The sequence below is a fragment of the Oxyura jamaicensis genome, chromosome 1 (assembly GCF_011077185.1).
Source record: "Oxyura jamaicensis isolate SHBP4307 breed ruddy duck chromosome 1, BPBGC_Ojam_1.0, whole genome shotgun sequence".
Classification (NCBI taxonomy): domain Eukaryota; kingdom Metazoa; phylum Chordata; class Aves; order Anseriformes; family Anatidae; genus Oxyura; species Oxyura jamaicensis.
This window is the reverse complement of record NC_048893.1, coordinates 38,335,321-38,354,699: the sequence shown is the minus strand read 5'-3', so window position 1 is coordinate 38,354,699 and position 19,379 is coordinate 38,335,321. Positions and strand designations below refer to the sequence as shown.

Genomic DNA, 19,379 nt, shown 5'->3' with positions numbered 1-19,379 from the left:
ATACTTCACAATTTACGTTCAAGCTAGACACAAAGCCCTGACCCTGCAAGCACTTAAAGGTGCATTTAAATTTATGACCAAACATTGTCCTGCAGCAAGGCTGCCATCACCATCTGACTTCAGGCATATAACTTAGGTGCTGAACTGCTCTCTGAAAGTGCTTTCTTTCATCATGGTCTGTACAGAGAACTTCAAACCTAATTTACGGTATTGAGAATAACACTTCAGAAATCTGAAGTGAATGGTGTGAACATCAACATCACTGTTAAACTTTATTCCAGAAAACTCTTTGTGAGTCCAAAATGCTTTGTTGAATGATCCATAAAATTTGAAGTTACACTCTGCAGAATTCAATAAAAGTAACTGCACTCCCCAGTGCATTAATTTATACCAACAAACACCTGACCTTCCTCAGTCTGGCCCACAGAATGACTTTACCTGGAAGAGACGGAGAGCTTTCACCAACCCGCCAACTTCATTCTTCAAGGAAAACACCACAGCTGTCTTTCCACCTTCAGAAGCCAATTCACCTTTCCCATTCCCCTTATTCCCTTTCTTTTCCTCGTTCTTCCCAGAACTCGATCTGTTTAGCTACAAATGGATAAAAAACATCACTTCAAATGCAAAAGGGCATTTCCCAAAATTAAGTCTGTTTACATGAAGAGAAATATTTTTTAGAAAAATAACTGAATGGAACCCATCCAGACTTAAAGGTTAATTCATTCACTTGAAACTAGAATCATAAGTCAAAAGCATCTGTTAGAGATGATTGTGTAAAAGTTCAATTCCTAAAAAAAAAAAAAAGGAAAAGCATATGAAAGTATAAGATACATGCATAATGATACTATTAGGGCAATGCTGTCATTAGTAGTAAATTGAATGGAGATGGTCTGAATTACTGCAAAACCACTGCTTGCAGTGATGCTACTGTAATTTCTAGGAGTCAATTTATGCTGATTTACACTGGTCTGTATTTTTGTACTATCCATTGTCAGAGTCCAATACTCCAACAAGCTGCTTTCAGATATTCCATTCGTGGTGAGTGTAATGCTTAATATCAAATTTACTTATCTGAAGATATCTGATGTTACCCGAGAGCTCTGATTTATCAGAGTGATGCACAGTGTACTGAAGACACAACACAAAAGTAGATTACACTTAGCAAAACACAGCAGAGGCAACCCACAGTTCAGTCACAGTACCAATACTATTTGCATTACCAGTCCCTATGCAACGCTCACTGTCACACCGCTGCACAACCAGAATCCCCAGGAAGAGATACGAGGGTTACAGCCAGCTCGAGCCCACCTATCTCTGAAATCCTCCTGTTCGTTGTTTACTTTCTATACCCCACGTTGGGCTGAGCTGTGCATTCACTCCCCTCATACAGCTCTGGGGCTCAGGGAGACATTCACACTCCTCTAATGAACTCAAGGAGAAATATTTACACCACCAACTGATCCATTTCACTGCTGACAGCTGTTCACCTAAACTCCCCTCTGTTCTGAGGCAAAAATCAGGTTCTTTGCAGCTGCTGTGGCCAGTTGCACCCTGCACGATTCCCTGAGCTTCACTGGCGCGTCCTCCTGCCCACCGCCACCAAGCCTTCCTCCCTCGTAGGTAGGGATTTAGTGGTCAGTCACAGTCATTACATTCACAGGATAATACTTATGTTATCTGTCGTAGCATGGTTAATGTTGCTGCGTAAGGTCATTTTTCCCGAGGAAATAAAACCCCCGTTGGTTATACATATGAGGACAGAAACACAAGCTGAGACTGCGCCTCCCACAAGAAGTGAGCTGGCTGAGGAACTTCTAAAAAAATAAAGGAAATCACACTGTCCTTGGCCACGCTTACAACTTTCTCTTAATTTAGGGGGTAAAAATTTTGCTTTAAGCCATATTTTATCCAGTAGCTTCAAAAAAAAACAAAAAATCAACTTATATTTTGTTCAGATGCCAACAGTACAGTGAGTCAGCCTTTATAGACAATTTTGATAACGCTAATTTTCAAAAAACAGTCTGCATTTTCCAATACCCAGGTTGTGGCTCCTGGAAAAATGACATCCCCAGTGAGAGGGTAACTGGTTTCGGAATAACAGCATCACCTGTAATATGAACACTAAATAAAAAAATGTGATCATAGAAATTAAGATTCATATACAGGTGTTCCATAACTGTTTGGTAACTTGTAGAGCACCAATAATAGGAAAATAGCCTCCAAATAGATGGAGTTTTTAAACTGGTCTCAACAGCTGATTAAAGCCAAGATAAATCTCTATTCTTTTTTCTAGCCTTTCATGTAGGGCTGTCAAGGCAGGTTATCCCACCTGCATGATGTCTGTGGACCTGTGATGATGGGCTTCAGCAAAGTCTCCCCATGCTTCTAAAAGATTTCAGAAGATTTCATCAAATGCTCCATGACCCAGGGAAAAAGTCAGTAAGCCTTAGTCTAATTCCTCTTCAAACTGGATTATTTAAGATAGTTATCTTAGAAATAGATATCACTGACAGATGAGGTATTTGCATCCCATCCATCTTGATGCATCCACACGGTTCATGTCAAACTGAAGTATCTCCCTCTGCTGAATGAGACACAGCTCTCAAGTCAGCTTTCACTGGATATTCTGAGGCTTTTTTTTTTTTTAAAGAGAAAAAAAGCACAAGAATGTGCTGAATTAAGAGGAGGGGTAGTTGAAATGTGTCTTCTTACCAAAAGCTACTCTTTAAAACTGTACAAGTTAAACAATCCACACTCCTTTCAGGGCATGCTGACGAGTTTGTGGTCTCTTCTCATCTTTTATTAGATCATACAAACTAGAAAAGTAATTCTGCTTGTGAAATGGCATACGTAGAGTTTTAAACATTTACTTTCCAGTAACTGAGCTTATATGATTCTGCTTGGTAGGAGGGTTGCTGCTTAGGAGAAGGTCACTTTGGCTTTAACTTCAATATATTTGAGATTAACTTAACTAGTATTTGGGATTTGGCTGAGAAATTTTCACACATATCAAGAACACAACCTCCACACAAAGTGGCAAAGATACTATTTAGATGATATCTATGCTTTTCCACTGTATGCTGCTTTCTGGAAGCTACATACAGAGGATCATGCAGTCAGCTGAGTGCCTGAGAATCTCGGTACCATTGATTCCTCCAGAAAACAAGAGCACTTGGCACCTTCCAAGACTGTCCCAGGTTCACTGACACTTGCAAGTGAGCTTTACCTGAAGTGATGACTGAAAGCCTCTCTCAGACATATGAAAACTCGATCCGCTAATTGGTATGGGCTGTTATACTGCAAGAACTCAAATCTTATCAGCCATACATATTAATACACTTTATAATTAAATAATGACTAGCAGATCAACTTTCCTAATGAAAACAAATTCTCTGGAGCAAGCGCAAGTGCTCAAGAATGAAAGAGCGACCTACAGCAGAATGCAGTGAAGTAACTCAAACATTAAAACTGAGAAATGAGTTTATCACAGTTTGTTCAATATTGCCAACAGAAATAAAGCATGTACAAGTACGGGCATTTCACATTTTACTATAAAGACAAGTTCACAACTAGTACAAACTGGCGTATTCTGTTGGGTCTATTCAAATTATCTGAGCCTCCACACACTGGGGATTTGGCATAAAGTTTTACAGGAGCTAGGTATTGATAACCATAAATGTTTAACGTATTCTTAGCAGATTACATTATTAGCATCCATTAACCATCTTTATTATAATCCATCTTTATTATAATAAAGCAAACCTGTTCAAATCCCTTTACCTGTAAGCACGCAGAAGTGCTTCCCACGCTCGGGATCACCCAGGCACCTGTCGCACCCGTACGGGCACCTCACAGAGGGCTGCTCCTACCTCCTGACACCACCTCAGCAGGGAAATGCCCACCTCTGCCCCACACCCCGGCACCCCGCGGGCTGGGGATGGATGCCTGGAAGCCCCCCCAGCTCCACCGCAGCTGCTCAGCGATGGAGGTGCCAGCACCAGGCATAAGCTCATACGACTTGCTACTATAAAAGTGTTTTAAACACCACGCTAGGAGGCTCTGACAGGGTGGGTGCTGCTGGTGCAGCACACAGCCAGCGGGAGCACCGCCGGGCTGTCAAACCCCAGCACTCACAGACACCTGAGCCGGACCCCAGCGCCTTGCTGTTACCGCAGCAGAGCGGCGAGGCTTGCGGCTCCGGCAAAACTTTTGCAGTGGCTTGAAGCCGCTTCCAAAGCGGCGCTGGTTAAACCGCAAAGCGGCTGCCTGCCCGCACAGCGCCCACCCCCGGGAGCACCGGGGTGCCCGGGCAGCGCGGATCCCGTCCCTCTCTCCCGAGCCGGGACCGAGCCGAGCCGGGCTTCCCCTCGGCGCCCCCGCTCCCAGCCCCGGCACTTACGGCGAGGCCGGCGGGGCGCTCCTCCGGCAGGGCCGAGTCGAGCGAGAAGCCCCTCCGCGCCCAGTACTTGCTGGAGAACATCATCATGGCGGGCTGCATGGGGCCGGCCGGGCGGGGGCAGCGCCGCGCTCTGAGCCTCGTCCACGGCGCCTCCTTTTATCCGCCCCCGGCGACACCGGCGGAAACCCGACGAGGGGCGACCCGGCGCCGGCTGACGGGAACCGGTGGCAGGAGGGCGCTCGCGGCCTCCGCTGACCGCAGCCCCCGGGGCAAAGCCCAGCCCGAGCCCCCTGGGGACCCCCTCAGGAGCCGTAGGCGGCCGAAACCCGGCAGGGTCCCGCTGTGGGGAGGCTCCCCAGGGCCGGCCCTGGGCAGCGGGTTCGGGTCCTCACCCCTCAACCCGAGGGGCTGGGGCACTGAAAGAGGCAGCAGGAGGTCACCTGGCCCAGCAGGGCATGCTGTATCATTAATTATTTAATTAAAACACCTTCATGTGGATTCCGACTCGGTGCTTAATGGCGGGGCGCAGCAGGCATGAACCTAAGAGATAGCAGTTTGGGCAAGGGAACGCCACTCCAAACCCAACTGGAGAACCTAAAAACCTGTGTCTGGAACCCAAACTGCAGCTATGGGTGCCGACAGGTGTTGGCTACAAGCCAGAGAGCCACCACGGTCCCTGTGGGTGGCCCTGGGGAGCAATGTGCCTGGCGGTGGCCCTGAGGGGACTTGGGGACAGCAGGCCTCGCTCAGCGCACGCCAAGAAAAAGTAGTGGCTGAGTTTCTGCAACAAAAAGTTGTATGGAAATACTTTTGCATTGACTTTGATGTGAGTAATTCTTTGATGTAGAAACTCATCTCTCCCCGTTTTATAAAAATGTAGGCTGGCTCAGAGAGGAAGCATTAAGGGATGAGATATATCTTATAATGAAAGACTTAACAAACCTACATTAAAGGATGATTGATGACTTGCAAAGAGTATTTCCACTGAAAGAGAATGCTTAATTGGAGAAAGCTTTTTAATCGAGGCAGCAATGGCTGTGGTTTCTACTGAGCTACATAAGGGCCAGACTCTGATCGTACAACTCTCTTCTAACGACAACATCAATAAGGCGATTAATCATCTATGAAGGTAAAAACAATCCTGTATGGCTCCTGGAGGTCTGTTTATATATTAGACAACTTCACTTGTCTCTGAATTGCTCATGTCTCAAGGGTAAAGATTTTTTTTTTCTAAAGAATTTATTTCCTACTTAATTTCAGGCTCGTATAAGCTCAGAAATTGTAAATGAGCAGAAAGTAGTTGCTCAAACAATAATTTGACTGTATTGTTAAGGTAATGTCTCCATCTCTCAAGTCTACTTGGGAAATTGTGTTAGGATTCTTCATTTCTGTTTTGCTAACATACTCCAGTCAAATCCTCGTTTTGTCACTTACTTCTGTCACTTTCTCTTCCTAGTATTTTCTTCCTCACTTCTCCCGTTTTCAAGAGCTTTTCTATTAGCTACCTTGAACAAGTTATCTTACACAGTGTAGAACTGAACACCACAACGGGATCGGTAGCGCTATCTCGTTAAGGTTTGTTCAGATACATACAGTTTTCTCTGTTCTAAAGCACCAGTTGGGGAAATGGCTGCTGTGTCCCTCTGCAAGTCTCCAGCAGTGCTTTTCCCTGCAGCATCCCCAAACAGGGGCAGCCTAGCTGAATGCGACAGCTAGCACCATGTGGCCTTAACTGCTATATGTAGAGATCACATAGATCGAGAGGAAAAAGTTAAACTCGGAGCCACTGAAGCTGAAATGCTGAACAGGGAGTTAGTTACACAAGTAAAGAAGCAGAAAGCTTTAGTACTCGTGGTGGTAAGTTTCATGTCACATCTAACACTCAGCTGTGCCTTGCCTCACTTTACAAAGTCTACATCTCTGGTTTTAGCCTCAGCATCTTATACCTAGTGTTTACATATCTGCCTTCTTGAGAAATTCATTTTGCTCATAAAAAAGAGACCAGGATGGAAACACAACAAAAGATTTGAGACTGTAGAGTACCATGAAATCTTATCATTTACTACAATTAACAGAAACCAGCAAAAGCTTCAAGTCCAAATTGGCCCTTGTCAGAATGGTAACCCCTTTCTTAAAAGGGAAGGTCATGCCCGATGTTTGGGACTGGGATGGGTTCACAGCTGCCTCAAGTATTCACATAAGATCTGAAGCAAGCACTTTTAGCCTCACTTTTCCAGAGTTTCCCATGTGTAAAATGTAATAATGATCCTTTCTTCTGCTTGACGATAAGCTTGTAATTATATTTGGTTCCCCTACTTGCTTCTGTAATGCAAACCAATCATTTTCGTTATGCTAACCCACAAAGTTTTGCTTTTTTTTTTTTTTCCAGCTAGGGAAAGCATGTCTACTTGTGTTATTTCAGCCTTATATCCAAAGTTACCAAGAGATATTCTATGTCATGTTTATTCAGTATTTTTAATAATGGGAAAGCAAGTCAGAGTCTTTGGACTTTGATATTCCTGTCTGCTATGTGAGAGATACCTGGACACAGTTCCCGCAGTTGAACAATTTACAGGAGCAAGATTGCTTAGCACTCTCCAAATGCTCCAGTGAAAAAAAACAAGCTCTGCTTTAGGTTTTTCTCCTATCAGCGTGGCAGAGCATGATTTTATCTGCTGCTAGATGCTAGTTGTGCAGCTGGGACACCACACAAATCAGGGGTGACCCCACTACCCAGTAGCCTTGCTATCTATCACAGCGCTCTTTGGTGACTAGAGGCTGGCAAAGATTTTCTGTCTCTCGTAACCTCTTCAGGATGACTCATGAATGCAAACCAAACAAAGCTAGTTTATGTCAGCATGAACTATATAACAGGCAGGGACTACTGAAGGATTCAACTCTTTCAACAATGCTGCCTACCCATGAGTCTCACAAACAGATTGCCTATCCCCAGAGAAGAAATTATTCTTTTGTAACTTCTGTTTTGTAGGTGGACTTTTCCCTATCAACGTCAGAATGAAGGACACGTATTTATGGACAGAAAATGTTTATTTCTTTTTTTCCTAGCCACAGTACAACAAACAGTATATGGCTCTGGGAATACTGCTAAACTACAAATTTTGTTTAGAGCTTCTAATAGCACTAAGGAGATTTTAATCAAAAACAGCTTTTGGGAAAAGATATCTACCAAGTGATAGACTGACTAGGAAGGTCTGGAAGTACAGATGGTAAATTTTGATGCAGGTTTTAGAAGAAAACAATGAAATAGAAGGCTCTCATAGATTTGATTTGAGCTAACAGAGAGGAACCATTTGAAAATGTTATGCAGAACATGGACTGTGTGACAATGAACATAAAATGAATTCATGATCTTCAGCAGAAGAAGGGTCAGAGAAGAAAGCAGAAACTGGCAATTTTAGTTTTTTTTAAGAACTTCAGTAAAAAAAAGAACTTCAATAAATTCAGAGTTATTACAGCTTCCAAAGGGATGAAACCCAGTGCAGAAAGACAACCTTTTTCTTCCAGCACTGGCTTTGTCTAAAATAGCATTAATTTTCTAACTAATTTTCTTCATAGTCACTCATATGGTGTTGTGTTATGGATCTGTAACCAAAGCAGTGCTGGTAACACACCAATGTTTTAGCTACTGCTGAAGGATGCTTACACAGCATCAAGGTCTTTTCTGTCCATGCTGCCCCATCAGTGAGTAGGCTGGAGTGCACAAGAAGCCGCGAGGAGACACAGCCAGGACAGCTGACCCCAATTGACCAAAGGGATGTCCCATACCATACAAAGTCATGCTCAGCAATAAAAACAAGGGAAAGGAGGAGAAAGGTGAGACATACAGAGTTACGGCTTTTGTCTCCTCAAGTAGTTATGCACGACGAAGCCCTACTTTGCTGTAAATAGCCTGCCAGTGCAAAGTAGTGAATAAATTCCTTATTTGCTTTGTGCACACAGCTGTTGCTTTACCTAATAAACTGAATTTATCTTGACCCAAGAGTTTTCTTTTACCCTTCCAATTCTCCCCCCTGTCCCACTGGAGGGGAGCAAGCAAGCAGTTGTTTGGGGCTTAGCTCCTTACTGGGGTTAACCTGCAACACTCACTTAAGGAAAAAGTTAAAGTTTCACTGGGACATTATTTCACTGTACAGGAAGGAAAGTCTTCTACTACACTTTTACTACTAGTATCATAGGTCATTAGTTTCATTTCCCTAAATTTAAAAAAGTAACTTACACAAGATGAAAACTAGGGCTGAGCTACTACATACAAACAGCATAATGCATTAACATGTAGACAAAAGCTGTGGTACAAAATTCACAGCAACTAGTATAAAACATCAAAACATTATTTTTTTCCTATAAATACAGCAGCAGTCAGAAAATAATGAAACTATTAGCCCACTACAAGGAAAAGACAAGACAGAAAATAAACTTAAAAAAAAAAAAAAAACTATGTAGTGGTTTTGTTTGTTTATTTTAAAATATGCTTTGCTAAAAGAATCTACTGTGACCAGAGGGCTATCAAAATTAATGGCGGGGACAGATAGGTAAGCTCTCAGCTTTTCACAGGATAAAATTTGTTGGAGAATACTTGGATTAAATCTGATCATAGGAAATAACATGGTGCAGAAACTATGCTAACAGAGTAGACTCATTAAATCTGAGCCATCAATAATTATTTTGATAACTCAGAGGATGGACAAGTGAAAAAAGACTTAAATTATGCTTATCTTTGAAAAGATGTGGGGGGAGGAAGGGCTGAAGAGTTCTGGACCAGCTTAATTTAATTCTGGGGGGGGGGGAAACAGTAGTAGCAAAATTATTTGTAAGAACCTAAAAGATAACAGATGATTAAACAGTCAAGATGGATTTGCTGAGAACAAATCGAGTTGAGTAAATCTCATTTCCTCCTATGACAGTCCTGTGGACCAAGGCAAAACAACTCACATCATCAATCTTGATGGTACTGAAGCATTTGCCATGGTCTCTCATAACACTCTCACAGGACAGATAAGGAAAAATGCAGATGAAACCAAGAGATTGGACAAAGGAGTGGGTTCAAAGTTAAATGGGAGGGTGTAGAGAAAAGGAGAACCACAAGTACCTACCCTCACTCCTATATTATTTAATAACAGACCAAAGGACCACACAGTGACCACCCTTGAGTTTTTAACTCAGAGACGCTCAACAGTTACAAAATCTAAATAGATCTTGGGTGGGTGATGGTGGCAAGCTGCTTACAGACCAGCTGCACAATTACAAGAGAAAGCAGAGCTCATATCCAGGGAGTCAGAGGTTACAGAAAACCACCAGCTGAATGTGATCATTCAGTCTAGCCTGGAAGCATATAAACACCTGAAACATGTTGGGGTAATAGCTTGCAAGATTTACAGTTCTCCTCCAATCCTCTTTGGTACACATGATCTCACCCAGGCTACTCCAGCCAGTTTACATCCTGACACTGAAAAAATAAAAATTACATGGATCATCTCTTGTCCAGAGAACATCTATAGGAGTGCAAAGAAAGGTGATCTGTACCTAAAATAAGCTATGGCAATTATGGCAGGGTTTGTTTGGTTTGGGTTTTTGTTTGTGTTTTTTTTTTTTTTTGCCTAAGCAAGAGAAAAGGACAAAACTAGCTATGCAGAAGATTGCTGGAAGAAGCAATGTTTTCCATGTCGGTAAGCACTCCCAGTTCAGTGGGAGCAAAGGCCTTCAGACAGTAAGAACCACCAGGCCACGGAATTGTTGCCAGCAGCAGACATGGATCCAACGTTATTGGAAGCCTTTAAGAAGTACTAAGACAAGCATCTGGCAGAAGCAAGATCTGCCTTCCAACAGGAGATGCTCTTGCTAGTCTATATTCACAAGCTTTTAAAAGCACCTTCCAGTGTTGCAAATCCATGATTTTAACAGACTTGCTGTATGTGTATACTCAGGTATTACACTCGTGGTACAATGTGCAGGATGGTTGATCTGGCTAAAAGAACTGGTTAGCTCTGAAACTTATCAGATCCTTTATGTGATTTGCCACACACCTGCACAAATTGATCATACCCACACAAACAGGGTAGTAGCACAAGAAAGAGAACAAACAATGGGGACAACCACTTTTTCTAGCAGTAGCTGTATTGCTTCACTGCTTGAGGAAATATCAAGTCCGTGAAATCACATACCTATACTTTAAAGGTCTTCTTGGTCTCCTCCATCAGTTGCTTTAATGGGGAAGCTTTCAAGAAGAGTCTTCTAAACCTGAAGAGCATTGAAGCTCTCCTACACCAATGCCCAAAGCTGGCGTGCACCCATGTAACTTAAGGGACAAGTGGACTAATTCAAATACCAAGAACTTGGCAAAGTTCCTGGTGTTTCACCTAGCAGAGTTAATGACAGGCAACAAAATGACAATAAAAGTTGCTTCTATGTAATACAACCATTTCTGTACCAAGTCTAAATGAGCATTTTAAAAGTGTCATCTTCACGAGGAAGGATTAGAGTAGCATGAGGTCACACACCATCAAGTGTGGCTGTTGTCATATTGGACCGGGTCTGGCTGGGATGAAGGTAACTTTCCTCACGGTAGCCCATATGGTGCCGTGCTTTACATTCATGGCTAAAGCAGTGCTGGTAACACCAGCCCTTTGGCTGCTGCTGAGCAGTGCGTGCACAGCATTAAGGTTTTGTCTCTTCTTAGCCCAGGGGTGCACAAGAGGTTGGGAGCAGACAAACCAGGACAGCAGACCTAAACTGACCAAATTAATGAAATCCTCTTTGCACTTCGCTTGCAGGAGCAGCTTTTACTTTCCCTGTCACCATCTCCATCCTTTCCCTGTCATCGTCTCCATCCGTGGCTCTCCTCACCTTCTCCAATTATCTGCACATTTCATGAGAGGGGAGCGAGAGGCTGAGCAGGTGCCCGGCTCCTTGCTGGGGCCAGCCACACCGCACACAGTGGAAACAAGTGACAGCAGCCTCCTGAAGTGCTCAGCTGGGCAGAAAGTTAAGTTCTACCCACCAGGCAGGCAGTTGGTTAATAACAAGATATATATGGAAAAGGCCTAAGAACTAATGTTACGGTGTGGCACATGTATCCTGTATAATCAAAATGTGCATTATAATCCAATTCCCTCAAAATGTAACTGTTTTAGAAGATGTAATTTCTTTGAATTATAAGGACGGTTTGAAATATACATTTATAACTCATTTCTGAAATTTATTTGGGATGAAGCAAAAAATGACATCCTACAATCTACTTTTTTTGTTTGGAATGCATCAGAAAATTCAATTTGTGCCGAAGACAGTGATTTAACATGAAAACATAGCACGCGTTCCCTAGGAAATGTTTATAGTTAAAATCCCCACTTAACTGAAAAATGAATTTCAAGCTTAATTTATATGAGACCTGCACTGCAATAACATCACTGAATTGAACAGCAGACGTTATCAGGTCCCGCTAAACATGAAGCACAATTCATTTTGGTTTTTAATACCATGAAAAAGCATTTGAAAGTATCTTTAAATCAAACCTAATTGCAGACATGTATGAAATCTGAATGCTCAGTTAGGTAGCTGAGTTTTGTCAATGCTCATGTACAGTCACAACTATTGAGCCAGGTACAGGTACATGAACGCACGTGGAGAACCCAGGGTTAGGATTTCCCTCCACAGAACAGCCCAGAGAATTTCTCCCCTATGAACAAGCGCTGGTCTCTGTCACGATTCTTTCACACAGAGGGAGGTGGCACCAACCACTGTCTGGAAGTATTCAGAAAACAGTCAACAGGTTGGAAAAAATACATATTTTAAGATATTTAGCCAACTACAGACAAAGTCTTGTTACCAGCCAGTTTTCTACAGACAGTGGAACAAACAACTTCAATCTTCAATTGCATCTATACCAGAATGTCAGTTAAATGAGAGGCTGAAAAATGCTCAACACTCCTAAGCAAGCGATTATTCCTCCTCACAGCCCACTTAAATCACCCATTTCCACATTCTTAACGTCAATCAATTCTCAGATGCACTTTTAAAATTCCAGTAACCTCATCAGCACTTTCCTTTGTTGTCCAACATGGAACAATTTGAGGACGTACACGTCACCTATGGAAATGCACTCCCTGTAACTTGGCAAGGCTCCATTCGCAGCACACCAGGACATGTACGAGTTATGCCCGTGGTACCAAAACTTCTGTCTATGGTCTGAATTCTGAATGCCAAACCATTTACAGTCAAGTTCAAGTTTAGAGAAGAGTCCTGTAGCAGAAAATTAGTTTTAAAAAGTGAAGAAAGCACCCCAAACTTACTTTGAACTGTTCTCGTTAGAAGTAAAAGTTGCAAGAGTACTTTTGACTGCTTTCTAGTAAGTTCCCACACTGGAACTTCGATTCAGCGCTCAGTAACATGTCTGAAAGTATCCTCCCTGCTTAGGCTGATTGGGAGCCAACAAATTTTTCAGAGAGCAACATGTGAGAAAAAACTAGAGAGAGTAACTGAGGAGGCGACATCAGCATTATAAGTTTGTCCATTAGAAAAAAGCAAATGTTATATATATATATAAAAATGTTAGCAACAAAGCTGGGCTTGTTGAACATTTACGCCTTCATTTTAATTAAACTACAGATCAACGGGAACAAATTGCTAATACAGTCAACATCACAGTATTTCCATACCTGGTTCTTAAAGCAGTCACGACCCACTACTGTATGTAGCCTTGGTATTCGTTAGAGAAATTGCCCACAGCTATTGCTAATACTAAACCTCCACTCCTGACAGGGGTTTGAAGGCCACTTGCTACAATGCTTGCTGGGTACAAATAAGTGATTATAGATGAACAGGACAAGCACACCTGTGCTAAATCTATTCAATATAACTGGAGTATTAATGATGAGCAATTAAGTACAGCATCACCCTTCTACAAGATTTTTAGACCTGCCACTACCACATCCATTCTATAAACATTGGCATTAGTCCAAAGTCCCAAGAACCTTTAGAAAATTCTCTTTTGTACAATAACCACTTGCTCTCAAAGCCTCAAGAAATTACTTTCTAGGCAAATAAATTTTCCCAAACAAGCTCAAAAGGGAAAAACATCTCTTAAGGAGAAGAGTACGTGAATGTAAATTTTACCTTGGAATGGGTACTATTAGAATACTAAGACTGAAAAGCACAAAGTTTTAAATACACACCCCCAAATATAACTATCTTCAAGTTCAAGCATTAAAAAACAGGTTTGCAGGAACCTGCTTACAATTATTGCCTTATATCCTAACAACTGTAGCCAAAACTATATTTGGAAAAAATTCCTATTTGTTGATTCTAAGCAATCTAAATAATTCAAGTATTAAAAAAATACATAATCACACATGCAGAACCTCCATCCCATGGCATTTTTGTTAGCAATCACAATCCTGATTAAGGCCTTGCACAGTGCTTGTAGTCTCAGCTTAGACTATATCCATCCCCAATGATCAGGAACAGGGTGGTGGAGGATGAGGTTGCTCTTGATTGCAACTCTTGCAAGGCTGCCTGTCAGTAGGAAGGAAACTACAGATAATGAACACTGCAATGGGCATTTCACTGCTGGGAAGGCAAAGTAAGCCTACCTACTCCAAGCCTTCTACATCAGCTGCTGTAGCTCTGTAGTTCAGGAGCAGCCTTCTCATCCTTGATATCCAAGTGCTTCATATAAAGGGAAAAGGTCAATAATTATACCTAAAAAGGAAAGGCTTTTTTGTTGTTGTTGTTTGTTTGTTTGTTTTCCCCCTCACAGGGCTGGTAGTATTTGTTAGTCACAACTGAAATTTTTAAAGAAATTACAGAATCCCCCTTAAATACACTTTTCCTTAAATACACTTTAAATATTCACCCAATTATTACTTCAAAATCTTAATGTTGCATATAATTTTGAGACTGCATATCCTGAATAACTAAGACCCACGCGTAGTTAATTGACAGACTTGTGCATTACGATTCCCAGTTTTAGATGTTTCCCTTCCCTAGTTTCATCTTAATTTTTGACAAAAATATTTAACAAATACACTTCAAAGTCAACTAGGTGCTCCAAAAATACTGAAACTAACTTGCTTAGTATATTTGCACCACGGTGTTGATTATATAAATTTTAATGCCATTTTGTATTCTACACCATGTTAAATGAGCTGCCAGGAAGCACAATGCTCCACGGTGAACAAAGGCATGATGCTTCACAGTAATTTCCTGAGCAGGAAATGAAAGGCTATAGATATGCTGAGCGGTGGTGAATCCTTGACTTTCAATGCGTAAGATTTTCTTATTAGCTGATGAGAGATAGTGCACTGACGATATTAAAAACAAAGCCTATTCTGATTCAGCTCTTCAGTGTCTGTTCACAACTGGTGTGAGAAGTTTGATCAGGTCTCAAATTGTTGTAACAACTTGATTTATCTATTAAAGCCTTTTTGTATTGCTTGTATTTGGCTTTACATGGTACAAATACCATTTGTAATAGCAAACTGCTCGAGAAGAAAAGAAAGGTCCTCCATATCCAGCATCAACAGTCCAGAGATGACAGGCATGCTCCACTCTGTAAGAAACAGATATTCCCCCTGCTCTCCATTACACATAAAATATGTATCAATGGACTAATGGTTGTAGCTGTCCCCTCTATCTCATGATTAGATCAACAACGAGACAACTAGATTTTTTCTCTAAATATGATTTAATTAAAAACACTAAATCAGCTTTGATTTTTATTTTATATATGTACAGCAGTTACCAAATAACGAATACACTGAATCAGTTATTTTAAATTTCACATAACGTCAGAGGACATCATCGTGGCATGGAATAAACTCACACTGCCTTTTGCATATACAAAAAAAATGCATTAATGTAAATTGTGATTACTTTTTTTAATAACCTGGTTATTAATTCTCCAAATAATCTTGGCATAAAAAGTGTAAGTAGTTAATTGATCCGTTAATATATTAGCAAAGATAAACATTAGTAAATTTGCAAGAAATTATTTGCAAAATGACCTCAAGAGTAAGATTTAATGTATTCACATGAAAGTTTCCTTCAGTTAGAAAATAGTTTTGAAAAAGAGCCCAAGTTTGAGCTGCTCATTAATTTGGTCAAACTGATTCATATGAATGAACAGTCAAGTTTATTCAGATATTGAAAATATGACTATCCTTCTAGTATTCACAAACATCTCTGTATATAGTGTATGTGTGTAAATATATATATACGCATATATAAAGTGAAGATATGTTAATGTAAAAATATACTGTTCATCCACTCCCAGTTACACAAAAATCAGTATTTGGACATTAAACTGTATGTAAAAATGTCCATTTCAAATCTACATTCAACCAGCAACAAATACTTACAAGTATTTTTGTAAACATTTGAGATAAGGAAAACCCATTCATTTACAAAATGATCTTTAACACATCAGCATCTCTTCAGCTTGAATTTTTTTTTACAGCAGCTTCAGCTGGCCTATTGTGAATCTGCTCAAATCAAAGAACTCACACCATCTTAGATCAATGTGTGAAAGCTCAGCAAATATGTACTTCCCAAATTCCTTCTTAATCACCATTCATTTCCAGTTCACCAGCAAAAAGAAAATGCACTTGGCTACAAAAATATTAAGGAATGTTATTGAAAACAAAAGGCTATTTTGGTAGAAGAAACTACAAAAATAGTTAAGTTGAGTCATGTCGTAAAGCTTTAATGCAAGAGCATTACAGTACAGATTTTCTTTCCAACCTTAAAGCTTAATCAACACCAAATTTAAATATCCATCTCTCAAGTGCTTGGAAAAAACGTGCTCAGTAAAGTCTTTCTTCAATTTAATCAACTGCAATTATGCAGGTGTCATGCTCTGTGTCTCAGACATCTGTTGAGTGCTTTCTCTTGTTCCATTGGCAGCAGTTACAGGTGTTGAGATACTCTGATACAACGACGTTGGACAGCTCAGCACTGTTGCACTTTCATCCTCTCCGGTATCTGAATCTGGTGTTACGGAACTGCTTTCTATGCCCAGGATCTCACTAACTGCTTGAGGCAATTCCTGTAAAAGAGAAGGAAAAAACACTGTAATTAAATTAAAAAGTAAGATTTACAAATTTCCCCCTCCCCAAAATATATAATCATTCATCTGAATTTGGCTGTACTGCAAACATCTCTCCCAGCACTATTTCCATTAAAGAGACTGTTTTCTGCATCTGTGTTTCAAAAAGACAGTAAAAGGCTCAGTAATCATTTACTGATTACCATCTTCATCACTAAAATAAAACTCCACATAACTATTATAATTACACTTCATATTATTGAAATTAATATATATTTTTAAAATAGAGTGAAAGATTAGTTGCTGTCAAATACATTTGGTACGCATTCAGTGCAATGGATCTTTCACCTCATCTTTTCTGAGCACACCAAATATCAAATTACTTGTACTCAGTACTCAGGTTATTTAGTAAGAGTTAAGAAATTACAATCAAAAGGCACAATTAATCTTCTCCCCCGCCCTGTGAACAGTATTTCCCTGTAACATTAATCTTGCTTATAGACTTTTGGAACATAGGTGCCATATAGATAGAGCACACCCCTTATCATATCCAAACATTCAGCTGTTTCACAAGTCGTACATACACAATTAGAGCCAACTACTAGTTTCACTGTCTAGAAATGCTCACAGATAGATTCAAAATATCATTACCTTGCAATTCATCATCTGCATAGAAATTGCTTCTGCTTTGCAGAGTATATATTCTACATCAATTTTCATGGACAGCTCATTGATATGCTGAAAATACATTCACAAATAACAGTAAGTGTAACAAGCTGTGTGAAATATGCTGTATTGTGAAATATAATAATACTGTACTGCACTGCTAATAAGTATCATAGGCTTGACCCTTAAGCTGTGAGGTGCTAAACATACGTTGCATTAATATAGGTACTGAAAGATGTGTTTAACAGCTGGCTTTCATAACTATCTGGGACCTTTAAGTAGAATCCACAGTTCTTCCGAATGTGACAAACTACCCAGTCTTTCCAGTTAACCCCAGCTCACATTTTCAAACATGTATCAAATGAGACTATAGAAGACAAAGCAAATATTAAGAATAAATATACTAAGCAGGAGTCTAAGCAAGAGAACCAATGATCTTACTACAAACCACAGGCATCCAATAAACCTTTTTGAAAGTACGAAAAACATATATTCAAGTTTAACACTTCTGAAGATAGTATGTACCTTCCCTACACCTATTCCCCCTAAACATGAAATACAAACATACTATATTCACTCCAGAAAGTTAATTAATATTTAAAATAATGCGTAAGAACTTAGTACCTTCAATATTTCATTAAAGCCATAGTGTTTGTCCATTATTTGCTGTTTTTCAGATTCTAAGATAGCACAACAGAGAAGAAGATGAAAATTCTGGCAAGGCAACTCTGTCCACATGACCTGTTAAAATATGAGAAAAACTTTTGAAATGCTTATGTTCCTCCTCTGAGAAGAAGGGTAAATGTTAGAAAAGGTTTTAATGAAACTTCACTAAGCCCTAAGGCCTAGTTGTTTAAGATATTTTTGATGGCATCTAAGTATTTCTAGAAGTATTTAAAACTATTCTTTTAGCCAATTAGTTGTAACTGCAAATTTGAATCACTAAATGCCTTGTTCTTCCTTTTCTACCCAGTATTTCTGTGCCATCTTGAGAATGAGGCAGTTCACTTGTGGAAGGGAAGAAGATCAAAGGGCTGGCTGGAATTACCAGGTAATACTGTATGTCAAGGGTATCCACCGTGAAGGAAGGACTGAGCTGCTCTCAATTTTAGGACATCTCAGCAGCTGGTCAGTATTTGGGAGAGACTACTAAAACACTGTACATAATCCCACCCAGACAGAGCAGCAAAACAGCTCACTTGCATTCGTATTTCTGTAAAAGATGCTAAGTATATATTGTTGTACATAGCACTGCATATGACTCTGCAGTCATGCTGTGCATCCCAACTTATTGACACAAGGTAGAATGCCACCCTCTAGTGCATGCACTGCCTAGCACACGCTGCTGCCCCATGCAGTGATGATATAACCACCTACATTTTCTATCCCAATCTGATGACTACAACTCTTACTTAGAAAGTGTAAAGTTCTAACCGCTGGTCAGCCTGATGGAGACTGCTATGCCCTAGCTCTAGGGTGAACATCTCATCGCCAGCCTTGTGAAGAATCTTCTCCATTCCTTGTTTTGATATAAGGCACTGAACTGCTAAATTATTTACTTTTAACAGCTTTATATACTGGTCCTCCTCTTTAAGTGGAAGAAATGAATGAAGCATCAACATTGTATTTCATTATACCATAAACAACATTAGTTTTCTTTACTGAAGAAATCTTATGCATCTCAGTTCTGTTCTTTTCATAACCCTTCTGTTCCCCAGCACAACTCTATGTCATGTTATGTCCTAGAAAATACTCTTTTCCAGGCTGCTCCCATTCATCTGAATGTTTACATGGAAAACTCCCAAGTGAGCGTATACTGCGCTCTTGTTAAATGCATCTTGGACAATAGAGCTGTACTGTTGTTAGACTTTCTTATTGGAACAAAGAATTAAACAGTGCTCAAAGATGTTTGTTCATCTTAATTACGCTATTTGAACCCAAGATCGCTTCAGTAAAAAAAAAAAAAAATCCAATTAACCTGCAATTATCAGAACTTCCACATTTTGATATCCTTTATAGTATGTTACTTGGCTTCATGAAGCCTTATCATCAAGGTTAAAGAGGATAATGTCAGAAGATTTGGTTATGGCTTTGGCAAGCACAAAAACTATCTGTCGCAGCTTCATTCCTCATACTCTGTAAGGCAATACCAATATCAAGCTGAGTATCAGAAAGTTGAGTAACTAATCATCAGAGACACAAGTGCTATTTCTCTTCTGATTTTCACAAAATAAATAAATAAATAAATAAATAAATAAA

General features: G+C 40.2%; 2 protein-coding genes across 2 annotated transcripts in view; both read right to left on the bottom strand.

The window, feature by feature from the left end:
* TPH2 (tryptophan hydroxylase 2) overlaps positions 1 to 4,639 on the bottom strand; it is a 52,857-nt gene extending 48,218 nt beyond the window's left edge. The window contains exons 1-2 of the mRNA XM_035314758.1: positions 4,400 to 4,639; positions 439 to 591 (exon numbers count right to left, since the gene is read on the bottom strand). Of these exons, the coding sequence (XP_035170649.1) occupies positions 439 to 591; positions 4,400 to 4,498 (252 nt within the window). The 5' untranslated portion in view covers positions 4,499 to 4,639. The remainder of the gene's footprint in view (positions 1 to 438; positions 592 to 4,399) is intronic.
* Positions 4,640 to 15,076: 10,437 nt separating this feature from the next.
* The window catches only part of TBC1D15 (TBC1 domain family member 15), a 33,038-nt gene continuing 28,735 nt past the window's right edge, over positions 15,077 to 19,379 (bottom strand). The window contains exons 15-17 of the mRNA XM_035334094.1: positions 17,745 to 17,861; positions 17,106 to 17,192; positions 15,077 to 16,454 (exon numbers count right to left, since the gene is read on the bottom strand). Coding sequence (XP_035189985.1) covers positions 16,248 to 16,454; positions 17,106 to 17,192; positions 17,745 to 17,861 — 411 coding nt within the window. The 3' untranslated portion in view covers positions 15,077 to 16,247. The remainder of the gene's footprint in view (positions 16,455 to 17,105; positions 17,193 to 17,744; positions 17,862 to 19,379) is intronic.